This window comes from Oryctolagus cuniculus, chromosome 9 (genome assembly GCF_051225735.1).
Source record: "Oryctolagus cuniculus isolate XC-2025 breed Fujian yellow rabbit chromosome 9, ASM5122573v1, whole genome shotgun sequence".
Lineage (NCBI taxonomy): Eukaryota > Metazoa > Chordata > Mammalia > Lagomorpha > Leporidae > Oryctolagus > Oryctolagus cuniculus.
In genome coordinates this window covers 103,901,285-103,928,043 of record NC_142875.1, presented here as the reverse complement: position 1 = coordinate 103,928,043, position 26,759 = coordinate 103,901,285, and the positions used below count along the sequence as shown (strand labels likewise).

Sequence of the window (26,759 nt, the reverse complement as noted above, 5' to 3'; positions counted from 1 at the left end):
TCGTGGAAAATGAAGCTGAGGGATGGCCGATTCTTTGTCTAATCCGTTATTATTCACCTGCTGACATCAGCTCTGGCCCTAGGGAAGAGCTTGTCTAGGGAAGGAAGTGGACCGCACCCAGCAGGCTCTGAAGTCATTCCCAGAACCAAGAGCTCCCAGATTCATCCCTGAAGGGAAGTTACATTTGTGGTGAGGGAGGAAGAAAGATAGAGGAAGAGAAAACTTTGGAAGGAGGCGTGGGAAATGTACTCACAACTGGGATGAAACTCCAAACATATGGGAACTGAGCGTTTTTCTTTACCATTAACTTACCTGGGAATATCTTCTTCGATTGTTGCACATCCATAAAGAAACACAATCACCCCAATTACGGAAGATGGGATGAGGAATGATGTATATAATCCCAGCCAGGCAAAATACAGTCCAATTTTTTCTCCAAAATATTTTCTGGAAGAAAAAAAAGAAAGAAAGAAACCAAAATGAAGCACATATTAACAGCTTCATATGCCTTCCTTATTTCTGTTTGTCCTGTGCCTTGAGACAGCTGAGCACTCACTCCTTCCTGGGATGGACACAAAAGCATGCAGGTTACATGGGGAAGGAGGAATTTCAGCAGAAGGAATCAGCATTGGTCTTTTCTGAAATGAAGTGCATTCCACTGGACTCACATATCCACACCTGTCTTGGTTGTTCATACAAAATACACAGCCACGAAAAGGAATCCCACCCTAACAGCAAACTGAAACTAAGCCATGTATTTTGACATCATTACCAAATAAGAATAACACACATCATTTCATGGGTGCCACAGTCATCAACCCACAGAAAAAAAAAAAAAACACCTTTCCAAAAATACTTTGATAAAAACACACAAATTCTATTTCAGGGCATGTATACTTTTGCACACAGATATACAGTCTTCGAAAAAATGGCTAAAAGGAGTGGCACAGTCGATTAGGCTGCTGCTAAGGATGCCTGTATCCCGTATCAGAGTGCTGGTTCAACTGCTGGCTATTCCACTTCCAATCCAGCTTCCTGCTAATTCATTCTGGTAGGCAATGGATGACAGCCCACTTGCTTGGTCCCCTGCCAACCATGTGGGAGACCCAGATGGAGTTCCAGACTCCTGGCTTTGGCCTGGACCAGCCCCAACTGTTGCTGGCATTTGGGGAGTAAAGCAGTGAATGGAATTGCCTTCTTCCTCTCCCTCTCCTTCTTTCCCTTTCCTTCTCTCCCCTCCCCTGTTACTCTGCTTTCCAAGATGATGAAAAATAAATAAATAACATAAAAAAGAAAACTGGCTAGAAGCAATTCAACAAAACGGTTTACTCAAATGATGAGCTTATGGGTTATTTTTGATTTTGCAATTATTAGACCACTTTATTGAGACATGATTGATATACAAAAAGTTCTAAATATTTAACATACACACTTGATGAGTTCGGAGATAATCATACACCTGTGAGTCCATCACCACAAGCAGGACATATGCTTATCTGTCACTTCCCAGTTTCCTTATGCCCCTACTCCCTTATTTTTCTTTTTTGTGGTCATAATGCTTAAAGAAGATCTATCCTCTTAATAAAACTATAAGAATCTACAGGCTGTATTTTGTGCAACAGATCCCCAGGGTTTATTCATTGTGCATAGCTGAAACTTTGCACCCTTTGACTAACATTCCTCCACTTCCCTCTCCCTGCAGCCCTGGTTACCACCATCATAGTCTCTCTTTCTATGAATTTGACAACTTTAAGCATTGCACAGAGGTGAGATTCCTGCCCCATTTCTCCACCTCTGGCTTGTTTTCCTTAGCATAGTGCCCTGGAGGCCCACCTTGCTGTCACAAATGACAATGTTTCCTTCCTCTTTAAATACTTAATAACATCCTATTGAATATATATACTATATTGTGTTCATTCATGCATCTGTTAATGGATGCTTGAGTTGTCTCCACTTTTTGGAATTGTGAATAATGCTGCTCTGAGTATAGAAATGAAATATCTCAGGGCCAGCGCTGTGGCGCAGTAGGTTAATTCTCCGCCTGCAGAGCCAGCATCCCATATGGGCGCCAGTTCTAGTTCCGGCTGCTCCTCTTCCCATCCAGCTCTCTGCTATGGCTTGGGGAAGCAGTAGAAGATGGCCCCTGCACCCACATGGGAGATCGGGAAGAGGTACCTGGCTCCTGGCTTCAGATTGGCACAGCTCCGACCGTTACGGCCATTGGGGAGTGAACCAACAGACGGAAGACCTTTCCCTCTGTTTCTCCTTCTCACTGTCTGTAACTCTACCCTTCAAATAAATAAATAAAATCTTTTTTAAAAAATGAAATATCTCTTTAGGATCCTGAGTTCAATCGCTTTGTGTGTGTATATGTGTGTGTGTGTCTGTGTATACACACATATGCATATATATTCATATATACTGAAATGAAATTGCTGGATCAAATTATGGTTCTACTTCTTAATTGTTGAAGAGCCTCATACAGTCTTCTGCACCAATACAGAATCTCACCAACAGTGAGTTCCTTTTCCTTCACACCTTCACCAAGACTTGTTATCTTGTGTTTTTGATACTAGGCATCCTAACAAGTGTGAATTGCTACGGTGGTTTTGGCTTGTATTTCTCTGATATTTATCAGTATTAAACAACGTTTCATCTATGTTGGCCACTTGTATGTCTTCTTTGGTAAAATATCTAACCAGGTCTTTTTTCCCCCATTTTTTCAGCAGGTTGTTTTTTGTGGGTTTTGCTGCTGTTAATTTTTGGTATGGAGTTGCAGGAACTTCTTACCAGTTATAAGGTCTGAAAGATATTTTCTTCCATTCTTTAAATTACCTCTTCAGTCTGTTTCCTTTGCTTTAAAAAACTTTTAGAGTTTGACATAACTGTCCATTTTGTCTTTTGATGCCTGCACTTTAGATGTCATCCACGAAATCAATGCCCAGACCAATGTATACAAGCCTTTTCCTACATTTTCTTCTAAGAGTTCTGCTGTTTCAGCTTTATTTAAGTCTTTATCCATTTTGACTTCATCTTTTGTAAAGTGTAAGATAAGAATCCAGTATCATTTCACACGTGGATATCCAGTTTTTCTTACAACAGTTATTAAGGGATATGTACATTTTAACAATAATTCCTCTGATCCATGAACACAAAATGTTCTTCTATTTATTTGTGTCTTCTTTAATTTCCTTCATCAATGTTTCACTGCTTTTAGTGTGTCTTTCACCTTATTGATTAAGTTTATTTGTAAGTATTTTATTCTTTTTGACATTAATAATGATAATACTTTCTTAACTTTCTTTTCATATAAGTGATTATTAATACACAGAAATGCAACTGATTTTTGTATGTTGGTTTTTACCCTGCAACTTAAATTTATTTTAAATTTCTTTAAATAACCTTTCTTCCTCTTCCTATCTCTCTGGCTCACTCTCCCTCTGTCCTCCTAGAAATTTTGTAATGCATATTTTAGTTCATTTGATGATGTCCCACAGTCCCTCAGATTTTTTTCACTCTTTTCCCTCTTCTTTCTCTCACTGTGTTTTGCTTGTCCTTCCAAGTATATAATTTCAAAAGACTTGTCTTGAAGTTAATTGATTTTTCTCCTGGATTGGGTCTGCTACTTAAACTTTCTACTGAATTTTTCAGTTACATCATTGTAGTCTTCAGTTCTAGAATTTCAGTTTGGTTCTTTTCTATGGTTTCTATTTTATTATTGAATGTCTCATTTTGTTCATATATTATGTTCCTAATTTTTATTTGGGTTTTTAGTTGTCAATCTGTGTTCTTTTGCAGCTAATTGAGTTCTTTAATAAGATTACTTTTAATTATATGTCAAACAGATTATAGATCTCAATTTATGAAGGGTCAGTTATTGGAAGACTATTAGGTTCTGTGGATGGAGACACGTCTGCCTGATTCTTTGTGATCTCTGTAGCCTCAAGCTGATGTCTACATTTGAGAACCAACCACCTATTCCAGTTCCTACTGACTAGTTGCATTCCAGTTCTTACTGACCAGTTTCATCTGGTAAAAATTTTCATCTGTCTCACTCATCATAATACATGGGTAGGTCACCTTCCTAAGTCTTCAGGTGAGCCAGCCGGTATGTCTGTGGGCAGACCTATTATGCCACCACAGTCCACAGGCAGGCCTACTGCAAGAGTCCACAGACAGGTGGGCCTGCTGCCAGCATCCATGAGTGGGCTGAGCTGCTAGCCCTAAAATGGGTGGGGTTGTTGTTGGGTTCATGTGCGAGTGAGATTGCCTTTAGTTTCCATGGGCAAGAAGTGCTGCTTCTAGGTCTGGGGGAGTGTGGGTGGATTTGTGACCAGATCCTAGGGTCTGTGGCAATGGAAATGCCCAGCAAGGGCTGGGCAATCAGGGCTCCTAAAGGGTAGGCACACGAGCAAAGCTACTTCCAGATCTGTGGGAAACAGGAAGAGTTGGCACTGGGTCCATAGGTGGATGATAAGTCTTCTAACAGAGGCTCAGTAAGGAGGGTCCACTAGAGGATGACCTAATCCTACCTTCTCAGTGCAGCCTTTCTGAATTCTGGGCTGATCCAGATCTGGGCTGATCTATCATTAAAGCAGATTTTGTCTGTAGATGGTTAAAAAAAAAAAATCAGTGTTTCTATGGGACGAAAAGATCCGGGGACCTTTCATTCTGCCCTCTTGCCAAGATTAATTTTCCTTTATTTCCATCTTTTTTGCATTTTGTTAATGAATTACTTTTATAATACAAAGAAATTTCTTTTAAAAACAAAATTTGCCAACCCATATCTTTTTATTCCCAGTTTATGAAGTTAGTAAATTATCATGGTAAGCCTCTAAAATGCAATTTTCCTTTAGATAAATATTGATTTATGGCTCCCTGATGAGAAAACCACAACCCACAGAGAAGTAATATACTTCATTTTCTCAAGAGCCTGTAATATAAAATACAGAATGGAAAAGGGAGCTCTGCCCACACTCTGATGGAAAGACTGATGAGCAAGTAGAACACTGAACAGAATTTATTCGCTCACTACCAGAAGTTCTGCTTCTCCTTAAAATATAGACAACTGCAAGAGAATGTAGGCTCCAGGCTAATAACAAGACAAATCTGGAGCTTAAGTTGCAAGATAACTAGGTGAGTTCAGTTTTTTTTTTTTTAAATGACAACTGGCTGGTGCCGTGGCATAGTGGGCAAAGCCACTGCCTGCAGTGCCAACATCCCACATGAGCAATCTGTTTGAGTCCCAGCTGCTCCATTTAGCTCTCTGCTATGGCCTGGGAAACCAATTAGAAGACGGCCCAATTCCTTGGGCCCCTGCACCCATCTGGGAGACCCAGAAGAGGCTCCTGGCTTCAGATCAGCCCAGCTCTGGCCGTTGTGAGCAACTGGGGAGTGAACCAGCAGATGGAAGACTTCTCTCTCCATAACTCTGCCAGTCAAATAAATAAATCTTTAAAAAAATTACAATTCATGTAAGGAATGGTGGGACATGTGAACTGCTTTACATTTGACAGAGAATGGAAAGAAGAGGAAGTCGCCATAAAAGAAGAAATAGCTAGAATTATTAAATTCCTGAATTACTGACTATAAGCTGGCATGACAGTAGAATAATTGGGAGCTACAGACACTTGAGCAGTTTCCACACATGCACAAGATCTTTCTCACAGACACCACCTGGTACTCCTAACAAAGACAACAGGCGAAGTAGGAGACAGAAAGAGTCACATGGGCATGGAAACCCTCCACCTCCCCAGGATCATTTCTCACTTAAGTCGAAGCCTTAGGCCGGCGCCGCAGCTCAATAGGCTAATCCTCCACCTAGCGGCACCAGCACACCGGGTTCTAGTCCCAGTTGGGGCGCCAGATTCTGTCCCAGTTGCCCTGCTTCCAAGCTAGCTCTCTGCTGTGGCCCAGGAGTGCAGTGGAGGATGGCCCAAGTGCTTGGGCCCTGCACCCCATGGGAGACCAGGAGAAGCACCTGGCTCCTGCCTTTGGATCAGCACGGTGCGCCGGCCACAGCGCACTGGCCGCGGCAGCCATTGGAGGGTGAACCAACGGCAAAAGAAAGACCTTTCTGTCTCTCTCCCTCTCACTGTCCACTCTGCCTGTCAAAAAAAAAAAAAAAAAAAAGTCTAAGCTTTAAACAATGGAAGGAAGGAACCTGACTCTAGGACCTACGCAAAAATCCGGCTTCTGAAGCCAGAAGATTCTGCACATAGGGCCAGTGGTCTTTGGTGGAGGAGTCAGAAACCTGCAAAATCATAAATCTATCACAGACAAAGTGCAGGAAGCTCTCTCCTATCCAAAATCCCCCCACAAATACAAAGCATAGCTTGACTGCAGGATAGAAAGAGGACATGAATGCCAAGAAAACCTCATGCCTGAGGCTCAGGTGCACAGAACCTGCCTAAGACCAAGCAAAGATCAGAGAACTAGCACCCCCACGACCCCCATCTTGATAACAGCACTGGGGAACGAGAATCAACAGTCTGCTACCGGAGAAGGAGTGGAGGTGTGGGAAGAAGCCCATCAGTGGCACAGGCTTGAAAAGACTGCTAACAGCTGAGAGTGGCAAAGATACAATGAGGACAAATTTTCAGAGTGTAAGGGCCCACTAACATGTAAAGTAACAGCAGCCCAGCCCTGAAAGACTAAGTGTGTGGGATACTAAAGATGACTAGCAAAAAACACACAACCAGCTAAACCTCTAACTAGACTGACTCAACTCCCTTCACTGATGGCCCAGCAGAAGAAGTATACCTATTTCCAGATGTAAAGATTGTCTAACACACTTCCCACTGTCCTTTCAGAACAATGACTAGCATTCAAAAAATCATGGGATACATCAAAATTAAATCATACTGTCAAGGAATAGGACTGTAAAGAAAAAAAAAAAGTGGATTTGAATATCAGAATGACCAGATAAGGATTTTCAAATAACTATGATTAATACGTTAAAGACCAAAGCCAAAAATATAGTGAAGAGGCCAGCGCCATGGCTTGCTGGGCTAATCCTCCACCTCTGCCACCAGTACCCCGGGTTCTAGTCCCAGTTGGGGCGCCGGATTCTGTCCCGGTTGCTCCTCTTCCAGTCCAGCTCTCTGCTGTGCCCTGAGAGGGCAGTAGAGGATGGCCCAGGTCCTTGGGCCCTGCACCCACATGGGAGACCGGGGAGGGGGGTTCCTGGCTCCTGGCTTTGGATTGGCGCAGTGCACCGGCCATGGAGGCCGTTTGGGGGGTGAATCAACGGAAGGAAGACCTTTCTCTCTTTCTCTCTCTCACACTGTCTAATTCTGCCTGTCAAAAAAAAAATATATATATATATATATAGTGAAGAAAACACCTAGCAATCAAGAGCTATAAGGCAATATCAACAGGTCTATCACACAAGTAATCATATAATTGGAGTCCCCAAAGGATAAGAGAAAGAGCAAAGAAATATTTGAATGTATTATGGCCAAGAATTTCCAAAAATCTCGGAGAACAACAAGATACAGATCAAAAGAGTTTGGAGAACCCCAAGCAGAATAGTTACAAAAACAAAAATTAAAGACCTGCATACCTAAACATATCATAATCAAATTTCTATAAACCAACAATAGAGAAAAATCTTTAAACTGGGTGAGAGGAGAGATTAGATGCACAGGAACAAAGGGTTATAGAGAAGTTATAACCAATTTCTTGGCAGAAATTAAGTAAGTCAGAAGGGAATAAAGTGACAAAGATAAAATGCAGAAAGAAACGTGTGTCAGCTCCAAATACTATACGTAAAATGTTTTTCAAAAAGAAACCAGCATATGAAAGAGTTATCTATACCTCCATGTTTATAGCAACTCAATTCACAATAGCTAAGATATGGAATCAACCCAGAAGTCCATCAACTGTTGACTGAATAAATAAATTATGTTATATATACACTATGGAACACTTCTCATCTATTAAAAAAAAAGAAATCCTGTCTTTGGCAATAAAATTAATGTAACTGGGAATTGTTACACATAGTGAAATAAGTCTCAAGAAGACAGATACTGAATGTTTTCCCTAATGTAGGGTAACTAATTGAGTACTTACAATGTAATCTATTGGAGTGAAATGGACATTTTGTGATTCCATGATTGTTTACAGCCTTTGTCTTGACTGTTGAGGAACAGTGCATTTTTCTTCATACTATTTGTTGAGCTGTTTGCTTAGTGTAGGGTTAACCTTATGAGTATAAAGTAAACCAAAAATAAGCCGGCGCCGTGGCTCAATAGGCTAATCCTCCACCTTGCGGCGCCGGCACACCGGGTTCTAGTCCCGGTTGGGGCGCCGGATTCTGTCCCGGTTGCCCCTCTTCCAGGCCAGCTCTCTGCTATGGCCAGGGAGTGCAGTGGAGGATGGCCCAGGTGCTTGGGCCCTGCACCCCATGGGAGACCAGGAAAAGCACCTGGCTCCTGGCTCCTGCCAGGATCAGCGCGGTGCGCCGGCTGCAGCGGCGGCCATTGGAGGGTGAACCAGCGGCAAAGGAAGACCTTTCTCTCTCTGTCTCTCTCTCTCACTGTCCACTCTGCCTGTCCAAAAAAAAAAATAAATAAATAAAAAAATAAAGTAAACCAAAAATAATCTTTGCAAAAATTAAGAATGGGAATAGGAGAGGGAGGAAGAAGAAGGGTTAGAACATGAGCAGGAAGGAGGGTGGAGTGGGAAGCATCACTTAGTTCCTAGATTTGTATATATGAAATTCATGAACTTGTGTACCTTAAATTAAAAAAATAAATGGAGGCAGGCAGTAGACATTTGGCCTAGTGGTAAAGATGCCAGTTAAGACCCCCACATGCCACATCAGCGTGTTTGAGTTGAATTCCAGCTCTGGATCCTGAGTCCAGTTTCCTGCTAACACAGACCTGAGGGGAAGGAGATGAGGTGATGGCTCAAGTAGTAGGGTCCCTGCCATCCCCACAGGACACTGAATTGAGACTGAGCTCCTGGGTCTGGCACTGGCCTAGTCCCAGCACTGTGGGCTTTTGGAAAACGAACCAGCGAATGGCAGTTCTCTATCTGCTTCTCCATCTCTCAGATAGTTATTTATCTAAAATAAAGAAACATAAATGCAAAAAAGACTATTTCAGCAAGCAGAAGCTAAGAAAATTTATTTCCAGTAAATCTGTACTATAGGAATGTTAAAGTTCTTTGGGCAAAAGATGTGTGGTCACAGTAGAAATACGAATCTATACTAGACACAGAGAATGCCAGAAATGGTCAAAAGGATGAAAAACTATAAAGACCTTTTTCTTATTTTCAACCTTATATAATTCACTACCTAAAACATGCTTTCCCAGTAGGGAAATACTTTCTCCAAGGAGATTGAAATTGGTTCTTTGAAGGTGAAAGAAAAAAAATTACTACCATGAATTTTTTGACTACAAAGGGCCAGTATCTGTGTGTGTGTGTCTGTGTGTGTATGTGTGTGTTTGTGTGTGTGTCACATATTATGGTATTAAAATTTCATGGGGAAAAAGGGACAATTGGTGGGGCAGCAGGGATGGGGTGGGGAGTCTAAAAATGGTACCTGAAGGAAGCAATAATGAAAAAAATGTTGAGAAACATTGCTTTAAAGCTGTTATAATAGCAATATGCTGTAGGATTTATAACACATATGCAGTAAAATATACAACAACACTAGATGAGAGGAAGCTAAAATACACTGTTGTATGGTTCTCAACCTATTTGTAAAGTGATATTATTTTATCATAAATATGATACAAGAAACATATTTTTTAAACTTTAGAGCAATCACTAATTTAATTTTATCATACAATGGGATTGCAAAATATATTCAATTCAAAAGAATATAGGAAAAGAAGAAAACAGGAACAAAAACAGATGCAAAAAAACCTATGGTGAATTTAAAGTACAAATACATTACTGTACATCTCCTTTTCAGTTAAATTTAAACATCTAAGAATAATTGTGCGTTAAAGAGTTCAACCAATAGTTGTAAGTAGAACAAAAAAATACTAAAAGGGATAAAATATTAAGTTGTTCATCGACAGGACAAGGGCTGATCAAATCACTGTTTCTCATAGTGTCCATTTCACTTCAATAGGTTTCCTTTTTGGTGCTCAGTTAGTTGTCACCGATCAGGGAAAACATATGATATTTGTCTCTTTGGGACCTGTTTATTTCACTCAGCATGATGTTTTTCAGATCCCTCCATTTTGTTGCAAATGACCAGATTTCATTTTTTTTTTTTTACTGCTGTATAGTATTCTATAGAGTACATATCCCATAATTTCTTTATCCAGTCTTCTGTTCATGGGCATTTAGGTTGATTCCAAGTCTTAGCTATTTTTAATTGAGTTGCAAAAACATTAAGGTGTAGACAGCTTTTTTATTTGCCAATTAAATTTCCTTTGGGTAAATTCCAAGGAGTGGGATGGCTGGGTTGTATGGTTTCTGAGGAATCTCCAGACTGACTTCCATAGTGGCTTTACCAGTTTGCATTCCCACCAACAGAGGATTGGTGTCCCTTTTACCCCACATCCTCGCAAGCATCTGTCGTTGGTAGATTTCTCTATGTGAGCCATTCTAACTGCGGTGAGGTGAAGCTGCATTGTGATTTTGATTTGCATTTCCCTGATTGCTAGTGATTCTGAACATTTTTTCATGTGTCTGTTGGCCATTTGGATTTCCTCTTTTGAAAAATGTCTATTGAGGTCCTTGGCCCATCTCTTAAGTGGGTTATTTGTTTTGTTGTTGTGGAGTTTCTTGATCTCTTTGTAGATTCTGGTTATTAATCCTTTATCTGTTGCATAGTTTGCAAATATTTTTCCCATTCTGTCGGTTGCCTCTTCACTTTCCTGACTGTTTCTTTTGCAGTACAGAAACTTCTCAATTTGATGCAATCCCAATAGTTGATTTTGACTTTGACTGCCTGTGCCTCCAGGGTCTTTCCCAAGAAGTCTTTGCCTGTGCCTATAGCTTGCAGGGTTTCTCCAATGTTCTCTAATAATTTCACGGTGTCAGGTCATAGATTTAGATCTTTAATCCATGTTGAATGGATTTTTGTGTAAGGTGTAAGGTAGGGGTTTTGCTTCATGCTTCTGTACGTGGAAATCCAGTTTTCGCAGCACCATTTGTTGAAGAGACTGTCCTTGCTCCAGGAATTGGTTTTAGATCCTTGATCATCTTGGCTATAGATGTTTGCATTGATTTCTGGTGTTTCTATTTTGTTCCATTGGTCTATCCATCTGTTTCTGTGCCAGTACAATGCTGTTTTGATTACAACTGCCCTGTAGTATGTCTGAAATCTGGTATTGTGATGCCTCTTATTTGTTTTTGTAGTACAAGATTGCTTTAGCTATTCGAGGTCTCCTGTGCCTCCATATGAATTTCAGCATCATTTTTTCCAGATCTGAGAAGCATGTCTTTGGTATTTTGATTGATATCGCATTGAATCTATAAATTGCTTTTGGGAGAATGGACATTTTGATATTGATTCTTCCAATCCATGAGCATGGAAGATTTTTCCATTTTTTGGTATCCTCTTATATTTCTTTCTTTAAGATTTTGTAATTCTCATCCTAGAGATCTTTAACATCCTTAAGTTTATTCCAAGGTATTTGATTGTTTTTGTGTCTATTGTGAATGGGATTGATCTTAGCAGTTCTTTCTCAGCCATGGCATTGCCTGTATATACAAAGGTTGTTGATTTTTGTGCATTGATTTTATAGCCTCCTACTTTGCCAAACTCTTCTATGAGTTCCAATAGTCTCTTTGTAGAGTTCTTTGGATCCCCTAAATAGAGAATCATATCATCTGCAGAGAGGGATAGTTTAACTTCTTCCTTCCTAATTTGTATCCCTTGAATTTCTTTTTCTTGCCTAATGGCTCTGGCTGAAACTTCCAGAACTATATTGAACAGCAGTGGTAAGAGTGGGCATCCCTGTCTGGTACCAGATCTCAGTGGAAATGCTTCCAACTTTTCCCCATTCAATAGGATGCTGGCCGTGGGTTTTTCATAAATTGTTTTGATTGTATTGAGGAATGTTCCTTCCATACCCAATTTGCTTAGAGTTTTCATCAGGAAAGGATGTTGTATTTTATCAAATGCTTTCTCTGCATCTATTGAGATAATCATTTGGTTTTTCTTCCTCAGTTTGTTAATGTGGTGTATCACACTGATTGATTTGCTAACACTGAACCATCCCTGCATATCAGGGATAAATCCACTTGGTCTGGGTGGATGATCTTTCTGATGTGTTGTTGTATTCTAGTAGCCAGGATTTTATTCAGGATTTTTGCATCTTTGTTCATCAGGGATATTGGTCTGTAATTTTCTTTCTTTTTTTTTTTCATTTTTTGACAGGCAGAGTGGACAGTGAGAGAGAGAGACAGAGATAAAGGTCTCCCTTTTGCCGTTGGTTCACCCTCCAATGGCCGCCGCGGCCGGCACGCTGTGGCTGGTGCACCGCGCTGATCCGATGGCAGGAGCCAGGTGCTTCTCCTGGTCTCCCATGGGGTGCAGGGCCCAAGCACTTGGGCCATCCTCCACTGCACTCCCTGGCCACAGCAGAGAGCTGGCCTGGAAGAGGGGCAACCAGGACAGAATCTGGCGCCCCGATCGGGACTAGAACCCAGTGTGCTGGCGCCACAAGGCAGAGGATTAGCCTAGTGAGCCATGGCGCCGGCCTGTAATTTTCTTTCGATGTTGCATCTTTCTCCAGCTTAGGGATTAAGGTAATGCTGGCTTCATAGAAAGAATTTGGGAGGATTCCCTCTTTTTCGATTGTTCTGAATAGTTTGAGAAGAAATGGAATTGGTTCTTCTTTAAATGTCTGGTAGAATTCAGCAGTGAATCCATCCAGTCCTGGGCTTTTCTTTGTTGGGAGAGACTTTACTACTGATTCAATTTCTGTCTCAGTTATGGGTTTGTTTAGGTTTTCCATGTCTTCATGGTTCAATTTCGGTAGGTTGCATGTGTCCAGGAATCCATCCATTTCTGATAGATTTCTCTGTTTGCTGGCATACAACTCGTTGCAGTAGTTTCTGATGATTCTTTTTATTTTTGTGGTGTCTGTTGTTACATTCCCTTTTTCATCTTTGATTTTGATTTTGGTCTTTTCTCTTCTTTTTTAGATGTACAGTTTGCAACATGCTCAATCATACTTGTCACAAATGATAGAGTTAGAAACATAAGGGATTCCAATTCAATCCTATCAAGGTGGCATGTACCAATGCCATCTCACTAGTCAAAGTGATCATTTTCAGTTCATAATTGATCATAATGATAGGATTAAGAGTCAAAGGGATCACATAAACAAGACTACTGTCTGCTAATACTAACTGATAGCATTAAAAAGGAGAGAACGATCTAACATGGGAAGCAGGATACATAGCAGACTCATAGAATGGCAGATGTCCTAAACAGCACTCTGGCCTCAGAATCAGCCTTTAAGGCATTCAGATCTGGCTGAAGAGCCCATGAGAGTATTTTAGGCATGGAAGGCCAAGACACTCTGGCAAAAAAAAAAAAAAAAAAAAAAAAAAAAAAAAAAAAAAAAAAAAACAAAACCTAAATGAAAGATCTCCATGAGTAAGAGCCCAGTGGAAAGAACGGGCCATCAAAGAGGGAGGTACCTTTCTCTGAAGGGAGAGAACTTCCACTTTGACTATCACCTTGTCTAAATAAGATCGAAATTGGCGAACTCAAAAGGCTTCCATAGCCTTGGCAACTCATGACAGGAGCCTAGGGTGATTATTGATACTATAGACAAGAGTGTCAATTGTTAAGTCAACAATAGGAGTCACTGTGCACTTACTCCCCATGTAGAATCTCTGTCCTTAATGTGTTGTACAATATGAATTAATGCTATTACTAGTACTCAAACAGTACTTTACACTTTGCGTGTCTGTGCAGGTGCAAACTGTTGAAATCTTTACTTAATATATACTAAATTAAACTTCTGTATGTAAAGATGATTGAAAATGAATCTTGATGTGAATGGGATGGGAGAGGAAGTGGGAGATGGGAGGGTTGCGGGTGGGAGAGAAGTTATGGGGTGGGGGGAAGCCACTGTAATCCAAAAGCTGTACCTTGGAAATTTATATTTATTAAATAAAAGTTTAAAAAAACAAATACATTACTGGTTATATTAAATGTAAATGATATAAATGCCCCATTTAAAAGCAGATTGTCAAAGTGAAATCCTACCATATGCTTTTACAAGACTCTCACTATAAATATAACAACATATTAAAAAATAAGTAAAGGGTTAAAAAAGATATGACATGGAAATACTAATGAAAAGTATGCTGTGACAAAAAGCACTTCAGAGAAAATAACAATGGGCTAAGCCACTACCTGCAACACTGGCATCCCATATTTCGCCAGTTTGACTCCTGGTTGCTCCACTTCCAATCCAGCTCCTTACTAATGCACCTGTGAAGTCAGCAGAAGATGGCCCAAGTGCTTGGGCCTCTGCCACCCAAATGGGAGACCTGACTGGAGTTCCAGGCTCCAGGCTTTATCCTGGCCCAGCTCTGGCTATTGTGGCCATTTGGGGACTGAACCAGTAGATGGAAGATTTCCCTCTCTCTCTCTCTCTTACTCTCTCTCACTCTCTCTCTCTCTCTCTCTAACTCTACCTTTCAATAAATAAATCAATCTTTTTTTAAAATTAAAAAGAGCACTACTGGTGATAAATGGGAACATTTTACAAAATTAAAGTGGTCAATTCATCAAGAAGACCTAATCATCCTAAAGGTGCATGTGCATCATCAAATGCACACAGCAGAAACAGAGCTGAAAGGACAAACAGGCAAATTCTCAAGTACAAATTATAGATGCTCCTCAACTCATAACAAGGTTACAGCCGACTAAACTCATCATAGGTTGAAAACATTGTAAGATAAAAGCGCATTTGACACCCCTTATCTACCAAACATCACAAGACAGTGTGGAGTATCAGTAGTTCACCCTGCATAGCTGATTAGAGCTGTGGTTCACCTCACTGTCCAGCACCATGAAAGAGTACAGTGCTAGCTATCTCTAGTCAGAGAAGACGTCAAAACTCAAAATTCAAAGTACATTTTGTATTGCATGTGTATCACGTTCACACCATATAGGTGAGAAATCTTAAGTTGAACCATTCTAAGTCAGGGGCTATCTGTATACCTTTTTCAGTAACTGAAGGAATAGACATAAAAACAGTAAAGATATCAAAAACACTACAAACTAACTCACTTTAACTGACATTTATAGAATATTCCCCCAAATAATGGAAGAAAAAAATTTTTAATCACAAGACTGTAGCCTGAGTCATTTCACAAATTTGAAACAATTGAAATAATAAATATTTTTCCCTGACCACAACTAAATTGAAATAGAAATAAACAGCAGAAAGATATCTGGGAAAATTCCCCAGATATTTGGAAATTAAATAGTACTTTCAAAACAATCCATGGGTCAAAGAAAAAAAATCACAAAGGAAACTGCAAAAATACTGTCAACTGAGTGACAATATAAACACAGCCTATCAAAATTTGTGGGATGCCATTAAAGCAATGCTTACAGGGAAACATATATATAGCATTGAATACTTGTAGCTAAAAAACCCCAAACGTTTTGAATTAGTAATCCAAGCTTGTACTTTAACTAGAAAAAGAAGAGCAAATTTAACATAAAGCAAGCAGAAGGAAGGAAATAATAAAGAGTAGATCAAATTTCATTTGATCATTTTCATTTTCTATTGAAAGTAGAAAAGCAATAGAGAAAATCAGCCACACTAAAAGTCGTTTGTTTGAAAAAATTGATAAAACTGATCAGGAAAACAAAAAAGACACAGATTCCCAATATTGGAAATGAAAGGAAGAACAGTCTGACAGTCCTAGTTTATTCATTAATTCTTAACATCTTTCCTTGGGTGCTCACCTTACCTCCTTCACTGCTTTGCATTACCCATATCTAGAAGCAGACGGGGTCGGGGGGAGGGAGGAGGAAGGGGGAGAGAGAGGGAGGAAGGGAGGGAGGGAGGAAGGAAGGGAGGAAGGAAAGAAGGGAGTGAGGGAGGGAAAAAGGGAGGGAAGAAGGAAGGAAGGAAGGGAGGGAGGGAGGGAGGGAGGAAGGAAAGAAGGGAAGGGAGGGAGGGAGGGAGGGAGGGAGGGAGGGAGGAAAGAAGGGGAGGGAGGGAGGGAGGGAGGTGTAAGAAACACACAGCCCTCACATTTTCATCTTGGTTGTCCTGCTTAACCTCACTTGTAATTCTCACAGTATGTTTCCCAGGGGCGAAACCTGAAGCTCCCTGGTAAAGCCACAAGGCTACTACCTAACAGAGCGCAGATTTTAATCTCTTTTCATCCTAAACTTTCAGGTCTAGCACTCTTGTCAATATAACAGCACCAGGAATACTTGATACTTGTTGAGGTCTAACTGCCAAGCTCTGCTCTAAGAGGATTACAAATATGATTTAGTTTCTCTGCCTTCAAACTTCCATGAGGTAGAACATCAGTATCATCATATTGTAGATGAGGACGTTGATGTACACAAGGTGAATGAACCCGAGGCTGCACAGCTAGCAGGAGCAGAGGTTAAGACTCAAATCCAGGGACCAGCATTGTGCCGTAGCAGATTAAGCAACTGACATCTCAGAGTGCTGGTTCCAGTCCCAGCTGCTCCACTTTCAATCAAGCTCCCTGCTAACATACCTGGGAAAGTAGAAGATGATGACCCAAATACTTGGGCCCCTGCCACCCATACCAGACACCTGGATGGAGTTCTAGGCTTGGCTTCATCCTGGCCCAGTCCTACCTGTTGTGACCATTTGGTGAGTGAATAGCAGACAGAAGATCTCTCTCTCTCTCTCTCTCTCTCTGCCTTTCAAATAAATTTTCTAGATCTTTTAAAAAAAAACAAAAGCAAAAAATAGATTCAAAATCCAGTAAGTATAATGAGATTCCAGCTTGTAAACACAATACCCAAACTTCTAGGAGGGCTTAGAAAAGGAAAAGAAATGGTTGGGCAAAGGACATGCCCATGGCAAATTTGCTAATTTGCAGAAGGACCACACATAAGAACCCATCCTGTCACCAACACCAGCCCCACCCTACCCTGTTCTGTTTTCTTCCAGCTCTGAAGCTGTACCCAGTCTCTCATCTCAACACACGCCACCCGAGACGGTCACTCAGAAATAAAGGTGTCTGCAACCACACTGTCTGTACACAGAAATCACAAATCTTTTCTCACATTGTGTCCTAGGCTCCTGAAGAAGCCTATCTGCTGAACGAAGCCTTGCTGGAGAGCCTGGTCCTTTCTTCCAGGAAATCACTTTGCAATCCAGCAGGAGCTTTACCAAGATATGACGCCTTTACCTCTTAAAGGAAGAGGTAGGGTATTGTGCGAGGTTCTCATAACTACCAACATAGCAACTAAATTTTATGTCTACCCATCATAAAGCTGTTGGTCAGGGAAGTGGACCAGAATCCAAAACACAGAGCCTAGATATCCGCCAAAGGGAGGCAGAGAGGTCAGAATGCATTGCAGAGGAAGCAAAGAGGAAAAGATGCAATTATCCTGCTTAAGAGACAGTACAGTGGGGTTGAAAACACAGGTGCCTACAGGAGCCAGGCAAGAAGCCAAATGACTGAGGCAGGCCAGGCACAGCATCTCTAGTGGGAAGCAAGAGCCCAGGTACCTCGAGGGAGCAACTTGCCAGCTCCTACAGCCCAAGGCAGCAAGTGGGGAAACAGAGCAGTATCACCAGATTCTACAATTTCCCAAGAAAATGCAGAAATTTATATTTCTCCAAATTTTTTAAATGTTGGCAACAAATTAAATTGAAAATAAATTGAGCAAAAAAAGAATAGAACTAGAGCTTGTCTGTGAGATCCCAGCCAGCACTTTTGGTGGAATAGCAGAACACTGGCTCTCCTCTGGCAAGCTGGGTGTGATTCTTGATCTTGCCTGTGCTGCTTCCTACCTTGGGAAAGTCTCTTAATTTCTTTTTTTTTTTTAAGTTTTTAAGCTCTTTATTCAGTGAGAGAAATGCATAGGAGAGTGAGGGCCCTATCTAAGGAAGAGAGAGAAATCTGGATTCATCCTGAGCACCAGGAGCCAGCCACATGGAGGAACATACAGGCCAGGAAGAACGGAGTGGACGGCCTGAAGGCCACGTGCCCCGAAGGCAGGGGGGCTGCAAGCAGGTCCAGTGCAGAGGGAAAAGAGCAAAAAAAAAAAAAAAAAAAAAAAGGCTGAGCCCACCATGTCCCAGGCCTTTAATCCACTTCCAAAGAGCAGTGGTTAATTAGCCTGATTGGCAGGTGTGCACACAGGTGTGGCCAAGTAGGGGCATGAGGCCACACAGAGGGGGTGGTGAAGGCGTGGCCTTCCAGCTCACAAACCTAATCAATTTTAGACTATATGCCTGCCTACAACATTCCCCCCTCAGAGACTTCATTCTCTTAAGAAGGGATGTTGAAGGGCAGAGAATCCTCATATCTTCTGTAGCTGCTTCCTGCTTACGAGGGGCGTAGTGCAGGCCTGCCTGCCTGGGTCTGGAAGACTCAGTCTACCTCATCTAATGAATTTGTTTTGTGAGCTGGAGCAGTCTCAGTCACTGCCAATGTCTGTGTCCCCTGCATGGTCAGTTATTCCCAGTTGAGTTCTGAAACATATAAGTTTGTCAATCAACATGAGCAAAACTGGAATAAAACCAGTGGCAAGTGGTTTGCCCCTTAAGATGAAAAGCCCATATCTTACAGACTCCCAGATAGTGGGTGGTGATTGGCTACCCTTATGTAGATTATAAGCTCATTTAGCTTGAGCATAGAGAACTGTAATATAAGAACCCATTAGGAGTTTTATTATCAATAACAGTTCCCAGAGAGAGTCAAGAGGAAAGGCAGGTACAGCATGTCTGTCTTAAGGTGCAGCAGTCTTGATGTGAGGAATGCAAAATCTTTACTTATCCTTTTTGCTTTGAAAAGATACTTAAGGTCTCTGGCTTATAGGAACAGTCAGGTGTGTCTTTTGAGTTCACCTGTGAAGACTTAAGAGGTAGAAGTTTAATCCTAATTTTATTTAGGTAGATGTGTTCAGTAACACCTGGTAAGTCTTAATTTCTATGCAATTCATTTTTCCCATTTCAAACCATATTCTTGTGAAAAACTAATCAAGCAAATCAGATAAGGGCACAGTAAACAAGCAATGAATGTCAACTGATGTTGATGACATTATACCCAATCCATTACCATCACCACTGTGAGTGAATAAACAAACCACATAACAAGAAAAAAATATCATACCTATGTTCAACAAAGGATTTGAATCCAGAACATATAAAGTAGTTGACCTATCAAAAAGAAATAGACAACCTACTGGGAAAATGGGCAAAGTGCTTGAAATCTTCTTTCACAGAGGATATCCAAGTGACCAATACATATAAAAAGGGCTCAGCTTCCTTAATCATCAAGGAAATGCCAACAGGGCATAGTGCCCGACAGCCAGAGGGGGCACTTCCTGCTCTCCAGTCCTGCCAAGCCCACATCAACCTGACAGGATGGGAGGGGCAGTATCTTCCTTCCTGGACTCACGAAAAGCTGTGAGGCTTCCCCAGTCCCTTGGAGAAGGATCAAAGGCAAACAGATTGGATTGCCTGTAGCAGTACTGTGGGCAGGTGCAGGGATACCAGAAAGTTCTGAGCATTTAACTAAAGTGCACAATCAAAGGTTCTCTGGAAGACAGCCTGAGAGGCGCAGCAGTGGAAGCCAGGCAGGCCAGCAAAAATCTCTCCTTGGGGAAGCCAACGAGAGTTTTGAATTCAAAACCACAAATGTCCTTTTCTTCTACCCTCAACTCTTCAAGATAATGACTTTCCTTCAAAAGTCTGTAGAAAATGGAATTGAATGTTGGTTTATTTTGGGTGCAAGAAACACTTTGAAATCCATGCATATTTTTTCTATCTACGTATGTCCCATGAACTTTTGAAGATCCCTTTTGTGACTGGATTTCATTTTTTTGGCTCCAAACTAAGCTTATCTTTTAACTCCACTGCCCATAAACTTTTTAAAGTACCCCCAAAATAAGTGGACTTGGTTGATAAAGAGTCTCATTGGAAAAAGTCCCATTGAGAGAAAATATAACACATATCCAGCCTGTACCATGTGCCAAGCCCTGAGAGTAGAGGCTTTATACACAGCACTTGTATCTCCTTTGATGCTTTCCAAGCCTTCCAAAGCAGGTTAAAGGTTAGAGTGAGGACTGAGGTGCATTTAGCTGTGCAAAACAGTTTAAGTCCTTTCAGGTTTTTAGAAGCCATCTCTGGGATAAATAGTCTATTCCAAGTTCACATGAGCTCCTTCAGCTCAAGGAGACTTTAGTAGGTAATATCTGGGTGCCGGAGAGACGGAAATTTCATCCTTGTGGGGGAGCCTCAGACTCTCAGGCTGTGACCTGGGAATGTCAGTGTGCAGAGTTTGGAGCCTGTGCCTGGCTCTGCAACTCAAGGGCTGAGGGCACTGCCTCCTCCTTCTCCTGTGACCTCCGGGGCCAGGACAAGCATCAGCTCCCACCCTCCCCTTCCTTTACTGGAAATCCCATTCTCCCTTCCTAGCTAATGGGAAACCAGAGCTCCCCCAGGTCTTACTCCTCCCACCCCACCCCTAGGGACTATGTTGCCTTCCTTCTCTTTCCTTGAGGGTTTCTGGGTAAGGGGATGCAGAAGGGGTTGGAGCAAGAGAAACCCAAGAGGCGAGTCTATATCAAGAAGGATTCAAACATCTGAGTACAGAGGTATTTTATATCCGTTAAACAATGGCGCTGATCAGTCTCTTCCCTCAAGGTCCACAACCCCAGGGTGGGGAGCACCTGGGCTTTCTGTCCCGTGAACACAGTATGCATGAGAGCAAAGGGGCTCACAGCCACAGCCTCTGGAGTTCAAGGGTTTTTCGTCCTTCCCTTTCTTTCCCGTTCCTTTATCCCTACTCCTGGCTCTTGTCTTCTAACCATCAACAGGGCAATCAAGGGCCTGAACCCATTCCTGAGTTGTGGGTGGCTCTCCCAAAAACAGTAGTTGGATTATCACCCTTCTGCCAAACCCCCCAGTAGGAACCAAGCTGCCTCCTTCCCTGCTGGCCAAGAGCCAGCAGAGCCAATAGCTGGCTCATCACATCAACAATGTTCCAGGAGAAGAGTGGCTCTGAGTTCTTGGTTCTCCCAGGGTGGCCAAGAGAAAACCTCCTCAAAAGAACGTAGAACCTTTTGCTAATAAGGGGCCAGTTCAGAGAGTAGGGTAAAGAAAAGGCTCAGGACGGCAGACCGGGACCATCAGACTCTCAGCTTAAGCTCTGGCTGCAGGAGACAACACAGACACGGGAACATGGAATAGGACCTGCTCAGAAGTCCCAGAGAGAGGGCAATTCCACATGGAATCAGAGAACCCTAAGTCTGTGACACTCTCCATGCCGCTCCTATGGTGTGGCTCCCTCTTCCTGACCAAGATCCCTTCCACAGAGCTCATGCTCACTCCCTCGCTTCCTCTGTCAGCCCCAACATCGCCTCCTCAGAAAAGCCCTCTGTGATTCCCCCACCATGCGGGCAATCACCTCTCAGCCTGCTTCACTTTTCCTCAAGATGCCTGTCATTACTTAACACCGTCTTCTGTAGATTGCTTTATGTCCTGCCCATTTCCTCTGCCATAGTGTAATTCCTACAAGAGCAGAGCTGTTTTGTGTGCTGGTCACTGTTGTACATTTAGTGCCCAATATGTGCCTGGCACGTAGCAATGGCTTAAGAAACAGGGGTTTAATCTTAAGGGGCAACTAAATCCTCACAAAAACCTCAGAAGATGGTCACCTGACCCATCTCTGTTTTGTGCGTGAAGTGGGTATAGCTTGGAGAAATTCAGTATGTGAAAGGCTGCACGGCTCACAAAGGAAGCTCCCAAATTCCAAGTCAAGGCTGCCTAATTTCAACGTGTACTTGACCCACAACAAGTCTCCTGCAGGTACCTCTGGGGATGAAAATGTAGACCTGAGCCTCCCAGCTCACAGAGTATTATTTATTTTCTGTTTTACAAAACTGTAAGGAACCCTAAAGGATGGCCTCAAATGGAATTCGCCATTCAATCATTTATAAAACTGGGAGCTCCAGAAGAGAATTTCCATCAGAAGAGGTGGTGACGGAAAGTATCTGTTCCAGTTCCTACTTGTGAAAAGGCAATAAACACAATGACTGGTTCAACATTTCTCTGTGTTAATGAACAGCGTGAGAGCTTCCAAGCACACGTCACATGGTGATTAGACACATATGTCATGCCTGGTCCCGCAGTCATTCATCATCCGACACTTTGGTCATTTCACATCAATTTCATTCTCATTCTCAAATATTGTTTATTATTTTACTCAAAACAGATCTTTAAATCAAGATGGCACCATAAGGGAAATACACAATGTTAATACTCAGCATAAAAATAGTCAGAGAGAGAGAGGCCAGCGTTGTGGCACAATGGATTAAGCCTCTACCTACTGCACCAGCATCCCATATAAGCCCCAGATGGATCCCGGCTGTTCCACTTCCATCCACCTCCCTGCTAATGTGCCTGGAAAAGCTGCGGAAGATGATCCAAATGCCTGGACCCCTTCCACCCCCACGGGAGACCCCAGATGGAATTCCTGGTTCTTGACTTCAGCCTGGCATGGTCTGGCTGTTGCAGCCATTTGCAGAGTGAACCAGTAGACAGAAGATCTCTCTCTCTCTCCCTGTGTGTGTGTGTGTGTGTGCATGTGTGCATGCACACATAACTCTGTTTTTCAATAAATAAATATTTTAAAATAAACAAATGGTCAGAAAGGAGCAGATCTTTGGCCAAGAGATTGAGGTGCCCATGTCCCTGGATTCAGTTCCCAGCTTCAACTCCTGATCCCAGCTTCCTGCAAATACAGTCCCTGGGAGCAACAGTGATGACCCATGTAACTGAGTTCCTGCCACTCACATGGGAGACCTGGATTGAATTCCTAGGCCCTGGCTTTGGCCCATTCAGGTTCTAAGCCCCTGCAGGCATGTCGAGAGTGAACCAGTAGATGGAGCTTGCTCACTCTTGCTCTCTCTCTTTCTTCCTGTTGAATACATTTTTCAAAACATACAAAAAATGAAATAGAAAGAAAGAAACCAATAACCCTGACTTATGATTTTCATGCAAATCCCTAAATTGTATATAACCAATCAAAACTATGATATGATTATAAAGATATTCCTATTACCAAAAGCAATGTTACAAGAGAGGGGAACTATTACATCAATTACATGCTGGTGGCTTTCCATTACTTAGGGGTTAAAGAGTGCCTCTACCTACCAAGTATAATCCATAGAGAAGTCTTTGCAGTTGTAACCTAAATCTTCCTCTTAGCTCATCATCTTGGAATGGAAGCTAAATATTAATAATAAGCCAGTTACAAGTTTAACTCAAAGGGCAAAGACACTGAACGTCAGGATGTAAAAAAAAAAAAAAAGGCAACTTGTCTATTTTGAGGCTGTACTATGACAATAAATTTTAACCTAACTTTTTATATACATCATTACTCAAACCAAAGATGATCTACTCTGCTATTTAAAAATTCATTTGTTGGAACATCTTGTTTTTTTCTTACATAATTGAATGTGATAGCACAAACAGCATGTGCCACCCTTGTTAAAAAGGAAAAGAAGAAACTTGTCTTTCTGTGTAGTGAATACTATCAAAGCTAGGATGGAAGTGAATTTTATAGCACAGTAGCCAATAATATCCACGAGAGTACTTCAAAAGTTTGTGGGAAAAATGGAATCAAAGATAGGTTTATTATGGTACAAAGATGTTGGAAAGCCATGCAAATGAGGGTCTTCAAAAAGTTCATGGAGCATACACGTAACGAAAAAGCTATGCATGATTTCAAAACTTTTTTGCACAAAAATAAATTTATCTTTTAATTCCATGTTTCTGCAAACTTTTGGAAGTACTTTCCTGTGTATAAAACATTTTCACCTGAAATCACTTCTTCATCATGTACCACGTACAAACAGTGCCAAAGGAAGTTCAGGGTATATGCATGTGTTGTGGGGAAGGCGGCTCATGCGCTGCTGCAGTCCTCCTTTAACCCGTACCACCTGCCCTGGGCCCCATGAGGTGGTGACTGCATCCATCTACTAGGCCCCCAGCCCTCTGGACGCGTGAGCAGCATCAGAGTGGAGAACAAGAACATTGGGGCACTGAGTCCCCCCAGCTCCCTAGGTGGCAAAGCCTTAGGCTGGCAGTGATGCCACAGCTCCTGCCAGCTGCCTTCTCCTACCCGGCACTTCAGCCACAGCTCTGTGGTTCTGCAGTCACTCCAGCCTCTCGTCCCTTTGGCCCTAGAGATGCTAACAAATCAATGCTGCCTTTGCTCATCTCTGGGGTGCTTCCCAAACCATTGTTAAATTCCTGTGGTCCTCAACTACCCGTTCATTCTTGTCACATCTTTCCTGCTAGGGCCCTAAATAGCAAAGAGTTCAAAAGTCAGAAAGGGTACAAAGAGGCTGAGGGATGTCAGAAGTTACTGGTTCTCTCATTTTGCAAAGTAGGGAACTAGGGCCAAGTTACAAGACTTGTCCCAAATCACTGCCAAGAATCAGGCAAACCCACATTTAGAAAGCAGATCTTAGGCTGTTAGAAGATTCATGTGACTTAACATACACTAAGTGCTTAACACAGTACTTGGCACAGAGCAAACACTCAGAAAAGACAGCCAGCATCATCGTCATCATCACCATCAGTGCTAATTCCTGGTCCGGTTGAAGAAAAACTTAAAAATTCACCAACTTGCTAGCCTAAGGATTCAAAAATTAATCCTATTCAGTAAATGGAGAAACCAAAGCCCAGAATGATTGTGTCCCAGGCAGGGACACGACTCCCTGGAGCGTGAATGAGAAAGAAGCACCAAGACCCACAATTGGGTCAGTGAGCACAGGGTGCATTCCAGACCTCACGGACCCCCTTGGCCAGGCTCCTTGTTCAATGAACAACCTGCACAACTGTTCAGGTCTTCCAGAAAGCTGGTGTCACCAGGAAGTGAAAACGACCTTATTTCACCGAATCGTTGCAAATATCCGCTGAGACCACCTATGAAAAGTACTTTAGAAATTGTAAAGCATAGGATTCCAACATGAATGAATGTGGCCTCCTTAACTCCACGCACTTTCAAAAAGAAAAGACTAGAGATGCAGTAGAATGGGAAGAAGTTGAAGAACTGTTTTGACTTCACTGTTTTATAAGATGTGAGCATGGCAGGAAAAAATAAACATTTCCCCTTTATGACCAAAAACTCCTTGTTCTCAAGGGGAAGAGAGAGATCTGCACTAGGATGTGCAGCAATCTCACCGAGCCAAGAGTTATATTTGACAAGGAAAAGTCAATGAAGAAATGCATTGGAACAAAGCACGGCTTTTACTGAACACTTGTGAGCAATGATGCCACTGATGTTTTCAGAAAACACCTGACCCCTGTCATAGCTAAGATATCTGAGGGTGGACCCAGGCCTCACAAGGGTCAGGGTTGCTCTTCACCAAGACAGAGACTGTGCCTGTCCTTCGCTTCTACAGCCCAGGTCCCACTGTGGGTCCACTCCCCCTGCCCCAAGCTCATCCACATGAAGTTTCAACTGAGCCCTGGCTGGTTTTCTTCCAAATTCAAGGTGCATTTTTCATCTTAAAAATAACCCTGTTGGTTTTGTACCTAGACATTGCCCCTCTTCCTGACGACCTCCTTTTCTGGAACCTGCTCCACTCCCCTCCAACAAGCAAGTGAGGAAAGATGACTGAGCACCTATACAGCTTTTCACATATGCAGAGAGACTAATCCCACCTGTGAGTTAGGAGTTACACCTGCAATTCACAGATTAAGAAAACAATTTTCAAAGAAGCTAAGTCCCATGTCCAAGGTCACACATCCAGCTACTTATGTGGATTTCCAACTCAAGTCTCAATTTCGAGAGCTCCTGTTCTCTTCTACTGCCCTACTGTTTCCCCAATTCCAGGGTTTTTTACTTTCCACTGCTAATTTCGCCTCCCTTCTCTACCACTAGAATATCACTAACGGATAAAGGAATAGGAATAACTGTGTGTGCACGCACACTAAAAGAGTAATCCAACAAAACCAGAACCATCTCCATTGTCTCATCTCAACTCAGAAGGTCAAATATGTCCATGAGTCATGTTAAAAATCACGGAAAAAAATAAAGATTAAGCACTTCCAAATTGTTTTTCCAAATATTAAGATGTATTATCATGAGCATCATAAATCTCTTCTTTAGGAGTGGGAAGCTTGGGTTGAGTTTCTGGCTTCCAGCTTCAGCCCCAGTTGGGGGCCTTTGCAGGAATTTGAGAAGTGAACCAGAGGATGTGAGCTCTCTTTCTATCTCTCTGCCTCTGTAATTTATTAATGAATAGCTATGTATTTTTTGTTTTAAGATTTATTTATTCATTTGAAAGGCAGATTTACAGAGAGGCAGAGCAAGAGAGAGAGGTCTTCCATCCACTGGTTCACTCCCCAAATGGCCACAATGGCTGGAACTGGGCTGATCCAAAGCCAGGAGCCAGGAGCTTATTCTGGGTCTCCCACATAGGTGTAGGGGCCCAAGGACTTGGGCCATCTTCTGCTGCTTTCCCAGGCCATAGCAGAGAGCTGGATCAGAAGTGGAGCAGCTGGGACTAGAACCGGTACCCATATGGGATGCTGGCACCACAGGCAGCACCGTTATCCGCTATGCCACAGTAC

At 42.1% G+C, this 26,759-nt stretch overlaps 1 protein-coding gene across 3 annotated transcripts in view; it reads right to left on the bottom strand.

Annotated features, from left to right (window-relative positions):
- The window catches only part of ANO2 (anoctamin 2), a 394,966-nt gene that overhangs the window by 187,637 nt on the left and 180,570 nt on the right, over positions 1 to 26,759 (bottom strand). For all 3 annotated transcript variants that reach the window (XR_016213488.1, XM_070049347.2, XM_089304572.1), the window contains exon 11: positions 313 to 447. Coding sequence is in view for 2 of the 3 variants with exons in the window: in XM_070049347.2 (XP_069905448.2) it covers positions 313 to 447 (135 nt within the window). In the remaining variant the exon portion in view is untranslated. The remainder of the gene's footprint in view (positions 1 to 312; positions 448 to 26,759) is intronic.